The sequence below is a fragment of the Ruditapes philippinarum genome, unplaced genomic scaffold, assembly GCF_026571515.1.
Source record: "Ruditapes philippinarum isolate M1 unplaced genomic scaffold, ASM2657151v2 ctg5291_1_1_1_1, whole genome shotgun sequence".
NCBI lineage: Eukaryota > Metazoa > Mollusca > Bivalvia > Venerida > Veneridae > Ruditapes > Ruditapes philippinarum.
This window is the reverse complement of record NW_026860084.1, coordinates 36,876-49,058: the sequence shown is the minus strand read 5'-3', so window position 1 is coordinate 49,058 and position 12,183 is coordinate 36,876. Positions and strand designations below refer to the sequence as shown.

Here is a 12,183-nt window from a genome sequence, read left to right as displayed (position 1 = left end):
CTAACATTGTTTTACAATACAGATCAATATATAATATTTTTTTACTATTTGCAAGGTCAATGTGTTACTGAAGCATAGAAGATACTTCAGTTTGTGGGATACAATACTGATAGATCCCGCAAATCATAATGCATAAAACAAGGATAATAAAAAGATGTGTTAGATAGATTCTTTTATTTCCTCCTATTATGAAGGACAGAACATACAATATATACAAAAATACATTATGCACAATAATTTCTTAACACTAATAAATTTGGTTAACAACAAGAGATATTATACAAAAAAAATACAGTGACTATTTTAATATAACAAGCATATGTAATATTGTTATTTAAAGTTTTTAAGTTTATCCATAAAGAAAACCAGTCTTGTCCGTAAATGAAAAATACACGAAATGGTTGATGGATATTACCAACGGCACAAAATTGAAGTTGTTATAAGTCATTGCCTCTCATATTATTTAAGAATTTTAAGAAACCAAACAGTCATTTCGGAAAAAAAAACAAATTCGTTAATGGCCAATGCCTTAGGATGCAATCGATGTAATAATTAGATAGTAGCAAATTTATTTTACGTGCATGAGACAGAAAATTTTGTTATAAGTATGACCAAGAGTATATTAAAATAGAATCGGATTATTTAAGGTTTTATTTTAACAACGATGAATTATAATGTATTACATGTATAACATGTATTATCAGAGCAAGAGTATATATTTACATATTCACTTTTCACTGCATGCACTCGATAAAAATGATGGCTGAAACTTGCTCTCAATAGACATTTGCGGCTTATAGTGAGGAACGGGGACTGGGGATCGAGGGCAAGTGATATAGAGGGATAATCTCAAATTAATCTTACCTTTTATAATAAACATTTTTTCTAAGTAACGGATTACACCAGAATTGTCAAAGATAATTGGTGTTTGCATTACGTGATATTGTCTTTATCCTGAATAATATTATTCCTGTGGCTCTACCTTAGGTGAGATGTCCCATCAAATTATTATAGCCCTGACCGCCATATGTACTCGCATTTGTTGAAAGAGTACAAAATATACATCGTTTCCAAAAAAAACAACATGGAATTAAAGCCCGGATCCCGTCTTCACTGACGATACACTTATACCTTTTCAAATAATGTTCGTTCAGTGCCTTTTGTGATGTTTTATTTAAATAATTATGTGAGGTGTTTCGGGTGTCTCTTAACGTAACTCGAAGAACTTGTATCTATGTGTGCATTTGAAAAACATTTCTGCCACTTACGTGAGAATCGTCGTGGGATTATAAGCGAAGAAAAATCCTACCGAAATAAATGAACCAGATATTAAGTAAGCATGATTAAGAGAAACGATAAAACTACATAAGTATTTACATACCCTAAATCTGCACCAAATTCTTAATATATTTTGACATCGTTTTTATAAAATAGCTTTCAAACCCTGGGTGAATTGCGATAAAATTAATCATTGTCTATTAAACTGACGCATTATGCTGATGTATTTTTAATATTCCATATATAATTTCTATTCTCCATAAGGCTTTTAGTAGACAGTCTTCTTCGACTGGCGAAGGTTATTTGTTCAAGCCACGTGATACCAAATACATGAAAATGGGCCTGACAACTCCTGGCTTGGTGCTCAACATTAAAACAGCAGTGAATAATGTTTAATAAATTGAAGGCAAACGATAGCCCACCTCTGTTTCATGAGGGAAATTAGATCGTGCACTGGTAAGAGAACCTCTTCAGATCCTACAATAGACGGACTATCAGTATATGACTGAAAAAAGTGTTAAAATATCTGGAAAAAGTGATCCCTCGGAAGCATTAAAATCGTGAATATGCAGACTCGGTTTGATTGGGTTGTATGATGGATTAAAAAATGTGCAACAACCCTTACGGCCCCTAGCACCGGCTTAAGCGGGACGCAACTCTCAACCCTTAAAAGTGCTGAACTCAATTATCCTAAATGACCCGAAAATATAGCAACACTGAAGCGAAGGACGGGGCACCTCTTTACGACTGCTATACGGCACTTGACACCTGCTGCTTAGATGTATAAATATCACGTTAAAATATGATAAACAAGATCAACAAGGAAAGTCGGCGTTCAATGGGGCAACCCCACACACGACCCAGCAACAAGAACCAGTGGCAAAGGAGCCCAGGCGGACCCCAAACAAAAACAGGACATGGTTCAAAAACTCCAATGCAGTAACTCATTCACATTTCAATATTTTCAAATTATTTCCAGCTTTAGGCCGTACAACTTCTTGAAAGGCGTCTTTTTGAGTTAAAGATTTAGTGCCGATAAAAAATGTTAGGTGCAGTCCCTATGGAAATATCAGCCATCGAAACCAAGGACAATTAAGCGGTTCATATGCAACAGTCATTGCTAGGTCAAGCTCCGATTAATATTATCAGATGTATAAATGAGGACCAACATTGACAGCTGACCAGCAGCTTCGCTCCCGCCTAGTCCCGGACCAGTTCCAGGTGAACTGCACAACCTTTGCCGTAGTCAAGAAATCCCAAACGTTTTGACATCATCAAAGGACGAAACTATTGATGCACGTCAACGCACTAGACAATACAGCCGTCAACGCAAACGACCATTGGCTGAGCTTATGATTAAAGTTCCGAATTTATTTAGGGAACTTGCGTTCATTGAACGCCGCCTTTCCTTGTTGATCTTGTTTATCATATTTTTTGGCATCAGTTCGTTTTGCAATTACTAAAATGAAAATTAAGATGTAAGGAAAGAAACACAGTAATTAAGATATCCTGGCCTTATTTCAAGTGTTTATAATATGTGTTGAGATAACCCCTCAATATTAGCGTAACTGTTCCTCGATAATCGTTCACGGAGTTATGTCGCAAATGTCTAATAGAAGCATGGTATGATACTTGTACTCGATAGATACATACATGGTACTTGCATCCATTACAAATAATTATGTGCAATTCATGCCATTCAATAAAAAATGTGTGATACATGCATTCAGTAAATACATGTGTAAAACTTGCACTCAATAAAAACACGTGTAGTCCTTGCTCTCAATGAAACATGCGTGATTTTTGCACTCAATAAAAACACGTGTGAAACATGCATTCAATAAATACACGCGTGATACTTGCACTCAATAAAAACAAGTGAAATACATGCTCTTAATAAGATACGCGTGATTCTTGCACTCAATGAAAATATGTGTGATACATGCATTCAATAACTACATATTGATACTTGCACTCAATAAAAACACGCGTGATACTTGCACTCAATAAATACACGCGTGATACTTGCACTCAATAAAAACAAGTGTAATATTTGCTCTCAATGAAACACGCATGATTCTTGCACTCAATAAAAACATGTGTGATACATGCATTCAATACATACATGTGTAATACTTGCACTCAATAAAAACACGTGTAGGCCTTGCTCTCAATGTAACACGCGTGATTCTTGCGCTCAATAAAAACATGTGTGAAACATGCATTCTATAAATACACGCGTGATACTTGCACTCAATAAAAACAAGTGTAATGCATGCTCTTAATTAAACACGCGTGATACTTGCACTCAATAAAAATATGTGTGTTACATGCATTGAATAAATACATGTGTGATACTTGCACTCAATAATAACACGTGTAGTACATGCTCTCAATGAAACACGCTTGATTCTTGCACTCAATAAATACATGATTGTGTGATACTTGCACTCAGTATCAGATGTTTGATACATGCATTCAATAAATACCTGTATGATACTTGCACTCAATAAAAACATATGTGATACTTGCAGATATAAAACACGTAAATTTTTAGGGTGGTAAAGGTTACGGTACATATGTGTAAGTGAAATAAAACAAACGTTTTGCGTAAGAGTTCAAGTTATTTTAGAGAAATACAGTTTGCAATATGTTCACGAGTAACGTTTTACAATTATTGATTTTTTTCCCAATTTTCCGACAGGGATGCGTTCATGAGTGACATAGCTACGAGTGAAAACATAATAAGTGATATGCGCGAGTGCAATGTTATGTGAGCTGACTTGTCAAACTTTTTTTCCAATCATTTATGCTATTTTCCCGGATATCGTTACATCAGATTTTCTTAAACTGTGACAAGGATGTAAATATAAGTGTCTTCGTCATTATTTTTTAGGTTTTTTCTGCCGTCGCAAAGCCACAGAGAAAAAAACCTGGCTAACGACATTACATGATTATGACACCAGATGTTTATTTATAATTTAGAAACAAGTAGTGTGAAAAATAATGCATGTTATAACTTAGTTAATCATGTGTAGTGACTAATAATTTTATGACATTTTTGCTCCATAATTGTCATAGCTAGTATACGAGTTTCTGTGGTATGAATACAACATGCCACTCTAGAATCTTGTTTTGTAAGAAAGTCTTATTCTTTCACATATTGTCAAAATGTGAAAACAACAATAACAACATTATTAAAATGGATTGCCATACATATTTGTTTATATAAGTATATGCTGATAAGGTACTTAAAATATAAAAATTCAAGTATCTAATGAGTCACGTGTTCCTGCGTAAAACATGTTTTAACACACTTAAACAAATGCAATTATGTTGTTGTTATTTATGTTTAAGTGGTGAAGTTGTCATTAATTAGCGGACAAACAGAAAGGAACTGGTACAAAATATAAGAAAATGTATATGGTAAGTAGTGGTAGGTACAAGTGAACTTTTGTGAAGCAAAGAAGTGAGAAGATAATAAGTGTTAAAATATTGTATCCAGGGGAAAGTTTGACAATTTTCCATAAACAATGTAGTCTTCAACATGTAAAATCATTTTGGATACATATATTTTTTCAAGTTTGCATGAAGTATTAACGGAGCTTTAAAACTTTAATATTTTTTGACATTTCTGATAAGACTAATGCACATTTATTACTGTCAAACCGTATCGAATAATAATTAGTATCTTCAACTTCAATTAACGTCCCATAACACTTTTGGCCGTCAGGACTTATCTGTAGTATAGTCGACGTGTCCTCTTCATCTTCATCTACATTAACGCTGTTTTCACCTAATACGAATATGAATCCTTGATCATCTACACATATCCGATTTCCGTAAATACCAAATTGTTCAATATCAGGTATATCTAACGTGAATAAATGGTTACCGGACCTGTCAATAGTAGTCAGCTTATTACCTTTGTTCAAGATATATATCATACTACCGTCATTACTCACTGCGATGTCAGTATAAGTACTTATGAAATCTATGTCTTCTGGTGTGTACAGCTGTTTTATATATTCACCATCAGCTGAATAAACCTGTACGGAAAAAGAGCTTACAACATATAGTTTTTCACTATGACAGGTTAATGAAGTACATCCAAGCACATGGCTTGTGCTGACTGATCTGATCAATGACATATCTCCTGTTACATCAACAAAGTGCAGCTTGTTATAACCTGATACTACAGCAATATTATTACCAATGTGACACACATTGATTAGATAACGGTCAGTATGTATTGATAAGGTACCGATAACATTATACTTTTTGTTCATTTTTATAAGCCCACTGTTGTCCGGGTCAACTAATAAAATATCTCCTGTAGGTAAAACTGATACATCGTAAATATTACAATCATACTTGAGTGTATCGTGCTTAATCTTATAGTTCCGAACACTTTTTACACTCCTTAATCTCTGCTCATCAACATTTGTATCATCACGTGCGGTATTTCCTTCATGTAATACCTTTGAACTGTAAAATAAAAGCTTCCACAATATAGAAAAATACCTAATCATTTCACTAAAAAGTACAGTATTTAATTTTCAAAAAATCATTCAATAAAGTTTACTTTGATATATATGTCCATGTATAGTGAAAGACATTCAAAATGCCAAGCTTAATGCAATTAAAGGTTTTATTTAAAAATAGGTGTTCATGGCATACCCGTGGTTTTTGATGAATTAAAACACCTTTCAAATACTTCATAGATATACAAATGACGACACTTAATATCATCTAATCCATCTTTGAATATATGTATTATTATTATTATTTTGTTGGAAATTAAGATATACTTTTTTATTTAAAAACCTTTCGCGATATTGCGTTTTTTAACTTTAGACTTGTGACAATTACATTAAATTTGGGAAATTGATATATGTATGCCACTGTTATTATGAAAGAATGAGAAGACCGGTCTTAAAATAATCAATTAACGTGAACGTGCGGAAGCTTCATGTACATTTTTATAATTGAAATTATTGGTTAATTTGTTCATTAATGAAAAGTCCGATGCACAATTGTTGAACATTTTCAAGATTTAATGTTCATCAAGACACCCGGAAGATACGGAAGTTAGGGATGTCAAGTAACTGAAGTATGGGGTGTTAACGTTTGCGGAAATTTAGCAAATGGACTGTTTGCAAATATTGCTTATAATCAAAGATAAACAAAATTTAGTAAATTGAAAGGAGATTGCCGTGTTTCATTTCTCTGTACTACTTTTCGGATTAATTGATATTTTACTTTTAAATGCTTGGTACATAGTGTTAAATGATAATACCTTGTGGCATCATTCTGTACACCACAATCAATTCTACCTGTAATATAAACATGTAATTACACTTAATAATCCCGTCATATATGTGGCTAATTTGTGCCATTCGTATTAAACTTCCCCAGCGCTCTCGCTTATTGCGAGTTTTCGCTCCGCGCTCCCGCCATTTTGACCTTGTTAATTTTCGACTTTTCGCTTGGAAAAAAACACGAATGGCACAAATCATAGCCACCATAGAGATATTATAAATCAGCATGTAATTCAAAAATTGTTTCTAAGTAAAGATGTTGTCAAATTGAGCTGTAACCAAGCCTATGGCACATTCCTATTCACATATATTTCATTATAATTGTAGCAAATATACCAGATGATATGCAATAATGATGATACAACTTATGTCATATATCGTATGAATACATGCAATAATGAGAATACAACTTATGTCATATTCGCCATGATACATGCATTAAAAAATACAACCTTATCATTATATCTTACGATACGTGGCAATAATGAGGATACAACTTCTAATCATATATCGTATGATACATGCCAATAATAGAGGAACAAACTCAATTGTCATATATCACATGATACGTGCAATAATGAGGATACAACTCATGTCATATATCACATGATACGTGCAATAATAATGATACAACTTCTGCCATATATCGTGTGATACATTCAATAATGAGGATACAACTTCTGCCATATATCGCATGATACATTCAATAATGAGGATACAACTTCTGCCATATATCGCATGATACATTCAATAATGAGGATACAACTTCTGCCATATATCACATGATACGTGCAATAATGAGGATACAACTTCTGCCATATATCGCATGATACATTCAATAATGAGGATACAACTTCTGCCATATATCACATGATACGTGCAATAATGCGGATACAACTTCTGTCATTTATCGTATGATACATGAAATAATGAGGATACACAACTTGTGTCATATATAGTATGATACATGCAATAATGTGGATGCAACATGTGTCATATGTCGCATGGTTCATGCAATAATAAGGATACAACTTTTGTCATATATCGTATGATACATGAAATAATGAGGATACACAACTTGTGTCATATATAGTATGATACATGCAATAATGAGGATACAACATGTGTCATATATCGCATTATACATGCAATAATAAGGATACATCATGCGTCATATATCGCATGGTACATGCAATAATAAGGATACATCATGCGTCATATATCGCATGGTACATGCAATAATAAGGATACAACTTTTGTCATACATCGTATGATACATGCAATAATGAGGATACCAATTGTGTCATATATCGCATGATACATGCATAATGAGGATACAACTTGTATCATATATTGCATTACACATGCAATAATGCGGATACATCTTGTGTCATGTATCGCATGATACATGCAATAATGCGGATACATCTTGTGTCATGTATCGCATGATACATGCAATAATGAGGATACATCTTGTGTCATGTATCGCATTATACATGCAATAATGAGGATACAACATGTGTCATAAATCGTATGATACGTGCAATAATTTGGAGGATTAAAACTGTGTTATATACCGGCCATGATACATGCAAAGAATAGGATACAACCCTCTTCGTATATCGTACGATACGTGCAATAATGAGGATAAAACTTGTGTTATATACCGCATGATACATGCAATAATCAGGATGCAACTTGTGTCATATATCATTGTTCATGCAATAATGAGGATACAACTTGTGTCATATAATGCAATAATGAGGATATAATTTCCTAGATACTATTTCTTCCCTTACATAAGAGTATGACTATACCTCAAACTGTTTTAATAGAAAACAATAATTAGTTACAATACTAGTATTTGAGTAAATTCTGTATTGAGTAAGCGTCTAGACAGTCAGATGACCACTTATAATATGACATCAATACAACAATTAACTTTATTATTGTATATAATACTGTAAAATTTGACAATTATATGTTTAACAATTTTATAAAAACAAGTAATCATTTTATAAAAATCGTTATTTCTGATACATAATACTTAAATGAAATACTAGCAATATTACTTTCTAAAAAGTGTACTCAATAACGTCACATCTATATGAAAAATCATTTATACATAATGTTGGTCCACTATATATGAAAACCTAGCTAAAATTTTAAAATAAGCGTACAGGTCTGTCTGACTGTCCAAAGCTGAATTACGCATTTGAATCGATTAATTTTTGCACGTGCGAAATTTATCGGATAGCGACACCTAGCGGTCAACTCATTACATTCAGGCAAATTAATTTTCTTCTTATTCGCTATTCTCAAACAAAGAAAATTACATTTCCGTCATTTATCATTTTTCGCATGATATTCTACATGCATAATGGGATACAAATGCTGTCATATATTGCATTACACATGCAATTATGAGGATACAACTTGTGTCATATATCGCATTATACATGCAATAATGAGGATACAACTTTTGCATAATCGCATTATACATGCAATAATGAGGATACAACTTGTGCCATATATCGCGATACACATGCATAATGAGGATAAAACTTGTTATATATATATATCGATACATGCATAATGAGGATACACATCTTGTGTCATTTATCGCATTATACATGCAATAATGAGGATACAACTTTTGTCATATATCGCATTATACATGCATAATGAGGATACACATCTTGTGCCATATATCGCATTATACATGCAATAATGAAGCACAACTTGTGTAATATATCGGATTATACATGTACTGCCAATAATGGGGATACAACTTCTGTCATTTATCGCATTATATATGCAATAATGAGGATACAACTTATGTCATAAAAAGCAATAATGAGGACACAGTAACACGTTTTTCCCGAAAAAAAAAATGATAATAGTAGCTTCTTCCAGTGCAGACGTTGTGATGCAGAAAATATAGGCGATGGACGAACTTAATTTGAGTGTTTACAACTTTTTATAAAGGCCCATTTTGGAACGGATTGCATTTATCATCAAATTGTATTAACAAAAGCTCTTTATTTTTGATGTCCTGCTATAGTTTCCAAAATATTACTAATTGGACATTTAACTAAACCATCTTTTGCTTTATTCAATAAGTACAGCTGTAGTGATTTAGTATTTTGTATAGAAGACTTAACACAATCATTTTTTTTATTCTGCCTCTTTTAAATTCAACATTCAGTGCTACTTTTTCTGGCGTTAAACATCTAACATGCTGCAAAACCAATATGTAAATGTTATTAAGCAAATGTATTCTTTATTGTTAAATAAGTTATAAATTATTGGTTTCTGAACCATAATGTGCCTTTAACAAGGCATCCCAATAACACTTGAATCTGACAAAACTGCTTTTAGAAACAGCAATTTGGACAACAGTTACACATGTATTGAAATAAATTAATGAACATAATTTCTTGACACTTGTCTGTCATTTGGCATACATGCATGGTCGAAGAACACTTTTGTTGGCCAAAATCTTGTTATGCTTGCGAAATTGCGTAAATATGTGCAAACAGTCAGAATATTAGAATAACGCCGACAGTCAAATTCAGGAAACATTTTCATTTATATTTGAGCGAATTAGATGTTAGCAAGTGAGGTGTCAGCCAAAACTTTCATATGATTCTTAAGAATCTTACGTGTTTACCTTTTTGATATCCCTGCGATAAATATCATTATAAACATTTATAGCAGGGTTTCTTGTTTAACTCGAGCTTTTATGCAAGCACGTATTTCAGCACTTTACCAGCAATATTTTACATGAAGTTACTCGTGTAATGCATAAATGTGCATAAGATTCTTAACCGGTTGACTACAATATGATTTTGGTATCAGTTGAAAGCTGATAATTTGAAGCATTGGATAATTTACACAAACACAAGTATCACGAGTTAAATTAGAAAATATACTTCATAGTGCAATAGATATTGACCCATCCTGACATACAATAATACATTCTTATTATCTTTCAATATATATTCTATTCATCTAGAAGTAAGTGTGTCGCTCTAATGCAAGACAACAAAAAAACGTACATTCGAATAATGAATGTAGATGCACTGTTTAAACGTTTTTAATGTTAATGTATCTAACGAGAGATAGTGACAAACTGAGTTGTATAAAATATAGAGGATAAACGAAATCACCATGACTTGAAAGCCTATAAAATGCATGTGTATTACCAGCAACCGCTGCTTCCGATCACAAGAGAAATTTCCGGTTCTAAGGAGCCTTTATATCTACATTGTACCTTTCCTGCTATTACCGGGAATATAATCATATAAATACGGTAAAGACTGAACAGCTAAATATTGAATAACTACAAGTTTGTTAAATGTTTTACTGGTCGTTATTAGACATCTTGACAGATGTGTATTGTAAAAATAGTGATATATTGCTATCAATTCTGAGCTTTATTTGGAGGAAAAATTGCTTATAGATTACCTTCATTCAAACCTTCACTTCCTGGCATGCGCACAACATGCTCTAAGACTGGATGTGACAGCATATTTGTCGGCATCATTTGAAACGTCTTCAACCCTATAGTTGTTATACGGCTATCTGGCGTGCCTTTACCGCTGCATACAGTCTGTCAAAACTGACGTACCAACTACCGCTGTCCATACTTTTTTGATTATGATAACCGGAGTAACGAGAACTTGATAATAATTCAACTCGCCCTGGGTTTCGAGAGATAAGAGGAAAATTATTCTCCTTGCTGAAGGTCGTTAGAGGACAACAACTCAAAGAAAGGCTCCATTTTTCCACTTCCAGTTGGGTCCAACAATGACCACCTTACTATGCTTTAAAGAAGAGACTTTCTTCTGCATTTTCTTTCGCTTTAACTGTTGAATTCTTTAACTCAATCCCTTCTTGAACACCTGACATTTCTAACAAAAAAACAATCCATTTAGAAAAGAAAAATCTAAAAAGAATGTTAAACTTTACTTAGCAAATGAAAAGTGGTTACTTAAAATGGTGAAAATAAAGTTCGACAATATTTACGGACATTTAAGCATATTCTGTATTCTTTTCCGAATGTGTGTTTGTAATCAGTTAGCTCGATATGAAATGGTAAATGATAAAATATTTTGATAAAAGTAATTACGTATGTCTAAGGTGTTTCCAATCAACCCGTTTTTCTATCAAATTTGAAACATTTATCATAATAAATGACGTTCAACTTAAGTTACTGTAACTTCAACTTCAGTTGATTTTCATCTCTATTCCAGTTAAAAAAATATTGTGATATCTTATTTAAAGACTTTTACCAATGAAGGTTTTCCGTGGGACAGTGTCGTCCGCTGTTATGTTCCGTCTGTAATATACATGTATATATCTAAATATGTAAACGATCATGATGAAAAAGTTTTTTTTTTCACATAGATGCAAATTCAATAAAACTAGAATATCTGTACATAAAGCATATAAAAAAAAAACTAAAAGACACATTAAAACCGGAAATTTGTGTAAGGGTAAAATCAACATTTCATACACAAAATGTTAAAAACATAAGCCTTAGTTAATATAAGGTTTAAGTCGTTATATCAACAGATTT

The 12,183-nt window shown here is 32.8% G+C and overlaps 1 protein-coding gene across 1 annotated transcript; it reads right to left on the bottom strand.

The window, feature by feature from the left end:
• Positions 1–376: 376 nt before the first annotated feature.
• LOC132758793 (uncharacterized) lies at positions 377–11,213 on the bottom strand. Its single transcript, XM_060750491.1, has 3 exons — positions 11,070–11,213; positions 6,578–6,614; positions 377–5,766 (listed from the first exon to the last, which is right to left on the bottom strand). The coding sequence occupies exons 1-3, from the start codon at positions 11,146–11,148 to the stop codon at positions 4,875–4,877; spliced, it is 1,008 nt and encodes a 335-aa protein (XP_060606474.1). The 5' UTR covers positions 11,149–11,213; the 3' UTR covers positions 377–4,874.
• Positions 11,214–12,183: the final 970 nt, after the last annotated feature.

Bases quoted from the DNA above. Each gene is read 5' to 3' on its own strand.
- LOC132758793 (XM_060750491.1), bottom strand. From the start codon at position 11,148: ATGATGCCGACAAATATGCTGTCACATCCAGTCTTAGAGCATGTTGTG. The intron at 6,615-11,069 runs GTAATCTATAAG...TTTATATTACAG, and splicing joins AAGTGAAGGTTTGAATGAAG to GTAGAATTGATTGTGGTGTA. The intron at 5,767-6,577 runs GTATTATCATTT...TTTATTTTACAG, and splicing joins GTACAGAATGATGCCACAAG to TTCAAAGGTATTACATGAAG.